This window comes from Tachysurus vachellii, chromosome 13 (genome assembly GCF_030014155.1).
Source record: "Tachysurus vachellii isolate PV-2020 chromosome 13, HZAU_Pvac_v1, whole genome shotgun sequence".
NCBI classification, from domain to species: Eukaryota; Metazoa; Chordata; class Actinopteri; order Siluriformes; family Bagridae; genus Tachysurus; species Tachysurus vachellii.
The window spans coordinates 19100341-19112328 of record NC_083472.1 but is presented as its reverse complement, the minus strand read 5'-3'; the positions used below and the strand labels follow the sequence as shown (position 1 = coordinate 19112328).

Sequence of the window (11988 nt, the reverse complement as noted above, 5' to 3'; positions counted from 1 at the left end):
ATTTTGTCTTTTCTTTCTATTGTTATTTTTTGACCATCCCTTTTAAGAGCTTCCCATGTTGATGGTCAGATCTAAAACCTCATATACAGGTCTGCAAACAGAAACCAGATACTGTAGATAATTAGTTATAAACAGGTCATCTGCCAAAGAGAAGAAAAGTAAAGATGGACACAAACACAAGATACCTCTGACATTTTAAGCATGAGGGTCAAGAAAGAGGGCCTAAGAGATTGCAGAAGCTGAACAGGACTGATAATGGGGAGTTGAGCAGAAGAGACAGAGAGATATCAGTTTATTTTTAATTCCATCTGCTTTGTGTTGAAGGAGAGGATGCACCATTAGAGGAATAACCAGAGGGGTGCACATAAATAGATATCTGTGGTTCAAGATGGCAGATATTAAAATCAGGCTTTATTTTTTTATAGGCTTGCAAGCATGGACAAACACTAAACATGAACACAGTGCAGTGAGTTTTCATATACTCATCACACAGATAGACACACAAAAGTAGTCCTTGGGAAAACCTGTTCTCAAGCCATCTGGCACAACTGAGAGCCAAGTTTGTACAAACCGTTTCCATGAAAGGTGTCCAACATGACAATGACATCAGCTATTGATTTGGATGTCGATGGCTTCTATTCATATGGATCTTTAACGTATGCAGTCATTAAATATTACATGCAATCCTTGGCAGAGGCACAGGAATATTTTGGCATGCTGAGTTGATAGAGATTTGTGTAGAGTGTAGAGTTGATAGAGATTTAGTGTGTGTGTGTGTGAGCGTGAGCGTGTGTGTGTGCTGTATAATGTTGTCTTGGTTTCCAAGAGTAGCAGCTGTTCAGAGGTTTGGGTGAGCCGCTATTACCAACACTACACTGCCTATTTCTGTAGCATGTGTTGTTATAAAGGTCAGAGAGAGAGAGAGAGAGAGAGAGAGAGAGAGAGAGAGAGAGAGAGAGAGAGAGTGGGAAGTAGAGAGAGAGAAAGATAGAGGCAGTTTGAGGAAAGCCGGACTACAAAAGTGGGAAGGCAGTAAAAGAAAGGCAGAGGGAGTACTTGTTCTGATCTTATAATAGTTTAGAATAAATGGACAATTCTGCGATGGCCAGTGAGGTGGATGGACAAAAGAACATGGTGAGAGAACTCATCTGAAAATGTTCCCTTATTTGATGTTTTAATTTGTCTTTTAGACAGCTTCTTCATTTTGTTAGAGATTAACGATAACACTAACAGTAGGCCATGCACAAGCTGATCTTATTGTTGCAAACGGAGTTCCGACATTTTATTTACATATCTGGATTGAAGAGAAATGGCACCTGTGGAATATTTCCAGAAGACTGTAAATCATCTGGAGAATAATTCAAGGATCTCCACATTCAAGTGTTTTGTCTTAAGCACATAGAATTACAGGAATCTATTTTTGTATTTAACTGACTGATTTATGCATGACCATGCTACAGGAATGTCTATGGTTGATGTCCGGTCATGACCTTATTTGACACATGGAATGATTCCTTATTAGCAGATTTCAACCCACATAACAATCACATATATGTAGTTCTGTAAACAGTAAATAAAAATTGCTATGAAATCCTGTATAACATAAATCACGTAGTACACGTCTGATGTAAACTTGTCTGGTGTATTGTCTGCTGCCAAATATAACAACTTTTTTGATGTGGCCTTCACAGGATGCCACAGGAGAATCCCATGAGGAAGACAGACATAGTGAAGAGGACACAGAGCCTTTGAGTGTCACGGCAGGCAGGACTAATGAGGAGAGTGGAGAAGAAGAGCCAAATCCACAAGACATCAAGAAAGAAAGTGAAGGCGAGGATAATGGAAACAAAGATGGAGTGAAAGAGATTGAGACACAAGCAGAAAAGAAAGAGAGTGATAAAAAGGAGAAGGCAATAAACACAAATGAAACAGGAAATGAAGAAGACGTCAGTGAGAATACAGAGAATGTTATTGAACAGGAACAGGGAAAAGGGAGCAGTGAAGCTGAAATTAAACCTGATGAAAAGTGTGTAAAAGAAGAGAAAAACGAGGAAGAGAAAATTGCTGAGTCTGAAAACCTGGCTCCAAAGGCAGCAAAGACAGAAATTAAGGCCAAAAATGAAGCAAAGGCTGAGGTAAAGAAAGCAAGCACCAGAGATAAACAAGAGAAGACTAAAGGAAAGAGTGGAGTTGCACCTTCCTCCTCTGCCCCCAGAACTTCCATGCAGTTGTCTTCTCGCCAGCGCGGTGCCAGGCCTTCAGCCAGAAGAGACGCCATGGCAAAGTTTCAACAAGATTCGTGAGTCACCATCATCATTATTATCATCATCATCATTAACATCATCATCATCATCATCATCATCATCATCTTCAAAAACAGTCACACTAGTTTATACATTCCATTGACAGTAATCACAATTTTTGTAAATATACTAAAAATCCACAAAAGCATGTCGAGGTCAATATTAAAATTCACATAACTCATTTCCACACTTAATGAAATGAGCCGATATTGCTGCCATCTCTTATTATGTTCAACAGCATAAAAGCATGCTAGTGTGGATTTATTGAAATTATTGTTAAATAACACTAATAACACTAATAATGTGTCTGTTTTTTTACCTTGTGTGTGTCCATTGTGTGTTGCTGCGATTTTCGTGTGTCATATGTCTGTGTTCCTTGAATGGATATAGTATATAGGTTATTTTGGCTTGTTGTAGGACTCCAGCGGTTCGCAACTTTAAGGTACAGAAGGCATCTACGGGCATGTCTGTTGGGACATCAATCAAACAGAAAATCCTCCACTGGTGTAGCAGCAAAACTCGTGGCTATGAGGTGAGAACGTGGACATGGATAAGATATTCAGGACTACTCAGGAATGTTTCAACCTAATCCCTGGATTCATCTGTTTAGCATAAATGATGACCATGAGTAAAAATACTATTATGTTCTATGATGAAAAAAGAGAAATGGGTTATACGTAAAACTCACATAAATCCTAGGGATAGCTGTTGAACTGTTGAACTTCTTGTTGAAAATAGAACTTCTTTTATTCCCATAGTAATTTTAATGGACAGTTATGCAATGGGGGGCACGGTGGCTTAGTGGTTAGCACGTTCGCCTCACACCTCCAGGGTTGGGGTTTCGATTCCCGCCTCCACCTTGTGTGTGTGGAGTTTGCATGTTCTCCCCGTGCCTCGGGGGTTTCCTCCAGGTACTCCAGTTTCCTCCCCCGGTCCAAAGACATGCATGGTAGGTTGATTGGCATCTCTGGAAAAATTGTCCATAGTGTGTGATTGCGTGAGTGAATGAGAGTGTATATGTGATATTTTATTTATTAGGCAAAATTAGATAGTAATGAATATTTTCAGTAGATTGTAAATCGTTTGAAGGACATTTCAGAGATCACCTCCACATTCAAATATTCCAGGATTATTTCAATTTTGGCCTTGAACACATTTGTTTACTAGCGTATCAGACTTTTTGTCAAGTCTATTGTCAAGTCTATTGAGTCGGCACGTTTAAAATACAAGAATATAAAAAGCAAATTCAAAATGTCAAAAATTAAATTAATAAAATTAATTAAAATTAATAAAATTATTATTATTATTATTATTCCTCTTCCGCCATTGAAGTCAATGGCAGCCCATAGAACCGTACGTAGGAAAGTTATGATACGCTACAAGTTTCACCTAAATATTTATTTGACTGAGTTAGATAAAGTATAAATATATTCCTAGGAAACTAGACATACATTATATGTTATCGATAAAGTAAAAAGTATGTTGAAAAACATGACAGCAATCATTTTATTATTATGATTATGATGTTGTGGATTAGTAATCCTAAAACTACCACATAGCTAACTAGTTCATCTCGTATACTATCAAATCAAATCGAATTTTCTTGGTGTTTTGGAAGGAATGAAAATTACATCTCTTTTCAATGTTTCCATTAAGCCTACTGTTATACTGAAGGAAAAGTGAATACAGACATGCTTAAAGAAATGTCTGTTTACCATTAAACCATAATGGGATCTGCTGTGTTTCGAAGTAGTGTTTTATTATTCCACTTTATTTTGCCTCTTAGAAAAATAGGTTTAAACACTTTATACTGTGGTGTGTTATTGTGTATCTGCAGGGTGTTTCCATAGAGAACTTTTCCTCGTCCTGGAGCGACGGCCTGGCCTTCTGCGCACTCGTGCACCGCTTCTTCCCCTCTGCCTTTGACTTCTCGTCTCTAAAAGCCAGTGAGAGAGAGAAGAACTTCACTCTGGCCTTCAGCATGGCAGAGTATGTGTGTTTAAATAAAAAATAACGTATATGACATATTTAATTCCATTACAAACTTCCATCCTTGAGGCACAACTTTTTAATTGGCACATATTCAGCCTTGGCAACAAGCTTGATGCAGTAAATGCAAGTTTTTTTTATATTATTTGTAAAGATTGTTTTATTTAAACTATGTGCACATCATAATAGAAGTCATATAGCTTCTATTAATTAGAATTTCCTAGTGTTAAGAGTGCTTGAGACAGCTTATATTTTTCTATCGCTTCTTCTCAGATCACTTGCCGGCTGCTGCCCTCTTTTGGATGTGTCAGATATGGTACTAATGGGGAAAAAACCAGACCCTTTCAGCGTATTCACCTACGTCCAATCCCTCTGCCAGCACCTCTCAAAAATTGAGCAAGAGAGAAGGGAGCAAAAGAAGGCAGAGGAAAGCAAGAAACAGGGTGAGGCTGAAAACAAGGCCGAACAAGGCGATGAAGCAGGGGGCACAGAAGAAAAAGTGGAGCAAGAGAATACTGTGGAAGAAGATGAACAAGAAGGAGAGGTGACTGCAGATGAAGAAAAAGGTGGCACTGAGGAAGAAAGCAGCACACAGGTGGAGACAAATCAAACTAAAGATGAGGCGAACACAGACTCAGCAGCTGAGACCTTGATGTAAATAAGTAAATAGAGAAATACACTTCACAAGATTGCTATAAGATTATTCTCACAGTATTAATCATTTCATTATGAATGTTTTTCAAAGAGTGTTGACTTTTAATCTGCTTAGCTGTATTATCAACTCTATGTAAAATCTGTTATTCTGACCTTTGATGATATAATGTAAATAAACTCTTTATAATAGATTTGCATCTATTGTTTTTTTCTGGTAATTTCTATATTTCTATTAATGTACACATAGTTTGAGTTCTTTTTAAAATATGTTTAAATATTGTATAAAATATATCATGTAATATGATAGTTCCTGTTATTACTTACATTAATGGTGCTTTAAACAGTTGTTCTCTCACTAGCCTCTTTTTGAGTTCATTTTTATTTAAGTTCATAAGACAAAAAAGTCCAGCTGATTACTAAAAATCAGCTAAAACTAATACCTCTCTTCTAAAGACTTTCCTGTGACAGACAACATAACATCACCACTTACAGTAAATTAGTTACTGACTGTCATAAAGCACTGACATGCTGACTCCCTTTATAAATATTATATCTCAACACTTTTTGCAACTTGTGGATTAGATGATGCTATTATTAATGTCCGCATGATTTATTGTGGAAATGTTAACATGTTGGTATAAACATTATTATATAAACCTGTGATTTGCCTTGAGCCCGAGCAACTGTCAGAGCTGCAATGAGTTACAGTGTGGACCATTAATCAGCATTGTTTTACTAGGATGAATATTGCTTCATCACAAGCAAAAAAGTATATCTTGTGCACTTTGCTCTACAACTAAATTATATTGGCAATAAATTTCTTTTTATATTGTTGTTATTGTTAATTATTATATTTTAGTGTCTAGCATTTCTTCATGAGCCAAACGTTCAGCGTTATTTATAGATAATTGCTTCTAAGCATCATTCCACATAAGAAAATGCAGTATAATGTGTGTGTGTGTGTGTGTGTGTGTGTGTGTGTATATTACTCTTCATTAGATTTTAGATTTTTTTTTATATGAAAAGGTGGAAGACTTATCTTATATCCTGTACACAGAAGAGAAAAAGATAAACAAATGTTATCATAATGTCAAATGATTATTTCTCTAGTCTGATGCAGTGGTCTGATAAAAAGCAGACAGTAGATTAAGCAGATAGACTTGAATCAAGACAAAAAAAGAAACAAATCTGAATAAAATTGCAGGATGACCTCTTATTATATTTTTGTTTTTTTAATAAAATTTGTCAGTATAAAAAGAAGAACCATGAGCAACAGCGGCAGTCGGTTAAAATTAGATGAGAAATAAAATCAATAGCAAAAAATCGACAATGGAATTATTAAGACTGAGCAATGCATTGGTTCACATGGTCTGATCAATAGTATAATAAGAATAATGTGGGGCAACCTATTACACATGCACACTTAAAGACAAATAGGCATGATTGCTTTTTTATTTTAAGTCTGCAAATGAATTCATTTCAATATTTTTCTGAATAACAAACATGGTAAAAAAAAATGTTCTCACCAAAAAATTGCCATAATCCCACACACCACATTGGTTTTGCCTTCATCAGTGGATGTTCATGGATGTCCACTCCTGGGTTGGTCTACAACACTTCCAGTCTTTTAGAATTTGTTAGTAAGATTGTCAAGAGTGTCAATCAATCAAATCAAATCAAATCAAATTTTATTTGTCACATACATATACATACAGGGTACGACATGCAGTGAAATGCTTTATGCAACTGTCCGGTATATAAGAATAAAAAGGAATGCAATTTAGGATAAAAAAAAAAAAACCAAAACCAAAGAAGACAGATAAATAAAAAAAAGTATAAACTATATAAAAAACTATATAAAATATAAAAAAAAAATAAGTAGAGAAATAATGTATATGCATGTGCATAAATATACATATACATAAATGTGTATGGTTTTTAAAGATTGTCCTTAAAGTGTCCAGGTGCAGTATGGTGTGTAAATGGTGTATATAGTGTATAAAGTGGCACTGTACTGTGCAAGTCCAGAGTTAAAGTGTCCTTAAAGGGTCCAGGTGCAATATGGTGTGTAAATAGTGTATAGAGTGTATAAAGTGGCACTGTGCTGTGCAAGTCCAGAGTTAAAGTGACAGTGACAGTCCAGAGTTAATGTATGATACGCGTCATGAATGATGCATTGTTAACTAAATTGTAATTTATGTAAACATAAATTGTTAACTCTATATATATATATATACTGTATATACATACTTGTATATGGAGATTCTGGGTTGCCCTGTGCTTTCAGACTCTCCTTTTTGGGGGAAAGAGACATCTTAAAATCGTAAAAGAGAATATAAGCTGTATAAAGATGAGGGAATTCATGAGGGAAGCACGCTGAAAAATCGAAGGGACAAATGTCACTGATTCTGACCACATTATTCTGGGCTTCAGTCTGGGCTAGAAAGATATTAATCCTAGCCCAAGTTCCTCACCCAGTTCCTCAGCTGAAGCAAATAATCTGCCATTATTTAAAAAGTGTTAACAGCAAAAATATTTTTTTCCCAAAACTGAAACTTTATATTAATATCTATTTTATTCACAGATCGAATTTCTTTCGACACCTGACCTACTACATTAAGGACTTAGGACTGATCAGTTGGATCGTGTGTCAGTAATAAAATCTCTAAACTGCTAGGTCTCTAACCGGTTTGCTGGAGTTTACAATTTGAAGCAGAAATGCCACCCACATATCTGGTAAGCACAAAATAGCGAGCAATATTTAAAAAAAAAAAAAAATCACTAACCACGCAAAGTTTATTAAAGATGGATGAAACAAACAACAATGCTGAAACCAAATGAGCCACTTCAGCAGAAACTACTGCTAGCTCCATGGAGTACATTATTCAGTTTATTCAGCACCCGCAACAGCAAGTAGGCTAATGTTAATGGCTTTGTAGCTAATACTGCTGTTGCAAAGTTAAAGTTTAATTTGATTATATGTTTCTGTTCCTGTGTGTATCGCTACATCATTACAACCAAGTGAAACGTGCTTGGCTACACGGCATTGCTTTGAGTCATTCTCTAACAGGAAATAATATCTCTGTGTCCCATGGCTATGCAACTTGATTTGGAATGATGCGCCTGCTGATATCCCACATGCATGCACACACAAAAAGGTGCCGTAAAAAATAAATAAACAATTACATCATACATTTGTATTCAGCAGGCAGCCTACACACACACACACACACACACACACACACACACACACACACACACACACATGTATATACAGTATATATATATATATATATATATATATATATATATATATATATATATATATATATATATATATATATATATATTAATGTACTGACTCTCCACTGCATGAGCTTCTTTTAATTCTTTGAGCAGGCTACATACATACAGGAGTTAATCTGCATGTAAGCACACCATGTTTGGAAGATAACAGGCAGTGTTAAATGTCTCAAGCCAAAGGTAAATGACATCAGCTTGGTCCTCATGGAGTCTTAAAAGACATGGTGCAACATGAAGCCTGTGGAATACCAAGTGTGTGGATACTTCATAAGTAAAGACCTGTAAAAGAGCTGCAGTCATACTACATATATATTGGATACTATGACAGGGTGTGACTCACGGTCTCACTCAGACACTCTGTCTTGCACATACACAAACATTCCCTAATGTAACACACACTAATCTCTAAAATTACGCAGCTGACCACATGATTGCTATTGATCTCCTTTCTGTCTGTAAATAGGGTATATACAGAGAGAGAGGTTTAAGTAAGGGATCTGATATCTGGATAAATGACGACAAGATATTTAACCCCTGTGAATGCAAGAACATTTACTGTGTCAAATTCCTCCTTGTCTCTAGCCACATGCTTTCCTCCACATGTTCCTGTCATTTGTAGCTAAATATATTTAGGGACCTTATCTCTTATTTTCTCTTCGTCTGTCCTGTATCAAATTTCAATGAGTCATGGATAGCAGGAGTGTGGCTAAACTTTACCTCTATCAGTGCTGTTAAACACTGCTGTGGACTCAAGAAGAGACTTCGGAAGCTATGGAAGCAGCTGTAAAGAATAATAGAAAAAAGAGAATATTATAGTCATTAGTTTTGCTAAGTGAGCATAGAAGGACACAGCATACCTGTGGAGCTGAAGTAGGCCATGAATTATACTTGAAAGATTCTTACATTGAACTACAAGACAACAATGATTAATTGGAATGAGCTACAGTTATAGAGAGAAGCTTTTTTTCAAGGACATAAGATCTACAAATTGTAATACAAATGTCATACTTGTGATGGATGTTACATGGCTGAAAGATTAAATATCATAACTATGTAATTCCTTCAGGCTGAAACCAACTTTTGGATTTTTTGATTACGTTTTTACAGATTGTATTTTGGAGCATCACCTTGGGAAAGACTGTGTTTGATTTTTTTTTTTTTTATTCTCTAAAACATCTCTTGCATGGATACTGTGGTTTCCTCCTCCATCTCTTCATCCACACCTCAAGATAGTTCTCTATCTGGTTTGGCTCTGCCGTCGTCCCGCCGCACCTCCCATTACAACAATAATGGTGGTCTGGTCTACATCTTTGGAGAAGCCTGGAATCATTTCCGTCCGTTCCTGCCATTCTTCCTGATCTCCTGCCTGGTGGTGGTACTGGTCTATTTGCTGCAGACAATTGTATATGGAGGGCCCTTCACTGATCCACAATTTTTCAGCAAGTTTGATCAACGATGGCCACCACCAGACCCACCAAACACATAGGCTCTTTGGGAATTCCAGGGAAAGCAATCAGACTATCACTACCTGAACCAGTTTTGAATTTACATCAGAAAACCAGATTATAAGGCTATATCATATTTTCATCTCCAGACATGAAGATCACAGCAAAAAACTGATGTAAGCCATGATTTTATGAGTCAGAATTCACAATATAAAGGAGAACATGTTGATGTATGTCTTAGTCATCCAAATCTGAAATACATAAAAAAAAAAAAACCCACACAGGAATATAACATAACAGTTGTGTGCACATGCCTGAAGTTAAATATCAATGAAAATAGGTTGCTTGTATAGAAGGTGTATACTTTCACCCCTGCTTGTAAATGGAATGCGTCTGTACACCATAAGCATTTGTTTAATCCCTTTCAAGTCACAGTTGATTATTCAGTTATGCATCTAATAGCCTATTATTATATTAAAGAATTATATTTCCCCGTAACTGATGTGAATTATTTAGTAACTATAGTATAAACTAATAATAAACGTTGAGTTATGAGTGTGAGAAATTAGTCTGAAAGCAGCTGTGTCTTTGAATTTAATGTTTAAATTTAACTGTAGCATATATCACTACATTTTTGGGTTAGTTTTATGGAGGGGACGGTGTTGAGCCTGATGTCTCTGAAACTAGAGCATTGCATACTTACATTTTTTTTTGTGGGTGCTGGTTCCAGATATTTCTACAAACAAACAAACAGTTTAATTAATTAATAAGAAAGAAAGAAATAAAGAAAATGGAATTATATTTTATTATAACAGTCTGTTGAGTAAAGACTAGAGTGTAGCAACCACCACCTCTTGGGAATCTGGCTCTCACTTTTCAGAGACTAGAGACCTAGCCAAAAAAGAAATCTATACCACCCTGACTCCTTTTTTCATTTTCCAATTTGGATAGTTTATATCAAGCGTCCATTGTAAAATGCCACTAGATGGAGCTAGAGGTAAGTAACTACCACTCTGTAAAGTGGGACAAAGGGAAGGATTAGTAAAATAAATTTTTTGTTAAGATAAATTGTAAAGTGCTTCTTGCCTAATTTGAAACCCTTTGTTTCATTTTACTTCTATTTTATATCCACTCCAAACAATCCATTAAAATAAATTGTACGATCCATTCAGTTGTAGACTCTCCAAAACACGTTCTCCAGTCATGGACATCCAACGATCTGCACAGTTTAATGATTAATTGGTCTAAAACACTTGATCCAGCTGATTATCAATAACTTAATGTACTTGACCAGTTTTATAGAGTAGAGATAATTTAATTGGGCTTATGTACATTATACCAGTGATCCCAATTCTTGTCCTGGATTCTCAATGTCCTGCATATTATAGTAACGTGAAAGAACTAAATACAAAAAACTATTCTGTCTATAATCTGAGTTGCAAGAAATTGCTTTTGTTCACAGTGTTTGAAAATTGTAGACATGGTTTTATCAGGTTGCAGCCTACACTAACAGTTGTTTGAGGCTCACAAGACATATTCATAATATCTGCGGTTCTCATTGTAGTCACTTGTGCACTCTCAGAAATAAAGACTGTACTTTTCCATGTTTTCCCTTGCAGTGTTACCCTCTAACTACATGTTTTGTACATTAAATTGAGTCTTTCAACTATTAAATGTTTCTTTAATTACAGTAGAGCTCCTTCGAGCCCAAGTATCTTAAATTCCCATTTAAAACTTTCCAGTGCAAATGCAGACATAAAAGGTACCAAATGTCCCACTGATAGTACCACCCCAGCAACAACTAATAATGCAGCTAGGTTTCATGTGCTGCATAGTTTAATGTTCTCAGTCCTAACAGATTTATTAAGACTTAACTTATTATGCTCTGGTTAACTAGTTGACGAGTCAGTAGTGATGGGAGCAATGAAATATTAAATTATATTGTGCTTGACTTGGACTGGAAAATACTGCATTACGCCATGTTTTGGGCCTAGTAGCGTAAAGTGTGATTAACCTTGGCCACCAGGGGTCGCGCTTTTCACTGCAGCAGCGTGGATGCTGCGGCCATCTGCGAAACCTAATTAATTTATGTACAATATTTGATCACAGCATATTTTAAAATCATCTTGTGTACACTGACACCGAATGTATATTGTTTTAGGTGATCGACAAGCAGCTCTTGTCGTGATGCAAGTGTTTCCGCGCCAGTTAAAAATACGGGCAATGTGTACGCGACGCAAAATCTAATTATTTCTTTGCAAAACCTAATTAGGCATTAAAAAAAGGTTAACGCC

General features: G+C 36.1%; 1 protein-coding gene across 1 annotated transcript; it reads left to right on the top strand.

The window, feature by feature from the left end:
• Nucleotides 1–953: 953 nt before the first annotated feature.
• smtnl1 (smoothelin-like 1) lies at nucleotides 954–5137 on the top strand. Its single transcript, XM_060884501.1, has 5 exons — nucleotides 954–1134; nucleotides 1692–2299; nucleotides 2721–2835; nucleotides 4141–4292; nucleotides 4566–5137. The coding sequence occupies exons 1-5, from the start codon at nucleotides 1087–1089 to the stop codon at nucleotides 4948–4950; spliced, it is 1308 nt and encodes a 435-aa protein (XP_060740484.1). The 5' UTR covers nucleotides 954–1086; the 3' UTR covers nucleotides 4951–5137.
• The last annotated feature ends 6851 nt before the right edge of the window (nucleotides 5138–11988 follow it).

Excerpts from the sequence above, each read along its gene's own strand:
- smtnl1 (XM_060884501.1), top strand. The coding sequence starts at position 1,087 with ATGGACAATTCTGCGATGGCCAGTGAGGTGGATGGACAAAAGAACATG. Across the intron at positions 2,300-2,720 it reads GCAAAGTTTCAACAAGATTC|GACTCCAGCGGTTCGCAACT; the intron begins GTGAGTCACCAT and ends GGCTTGTTGTAG. Across the intron at positions 2,836-4,140 it reads GCAAAACTCGTGGCTATGAG|GGTGTTTCCATAGAGAACTT; the intron begins GTGAGAACGTGG and ends GTGTATCTGCAG.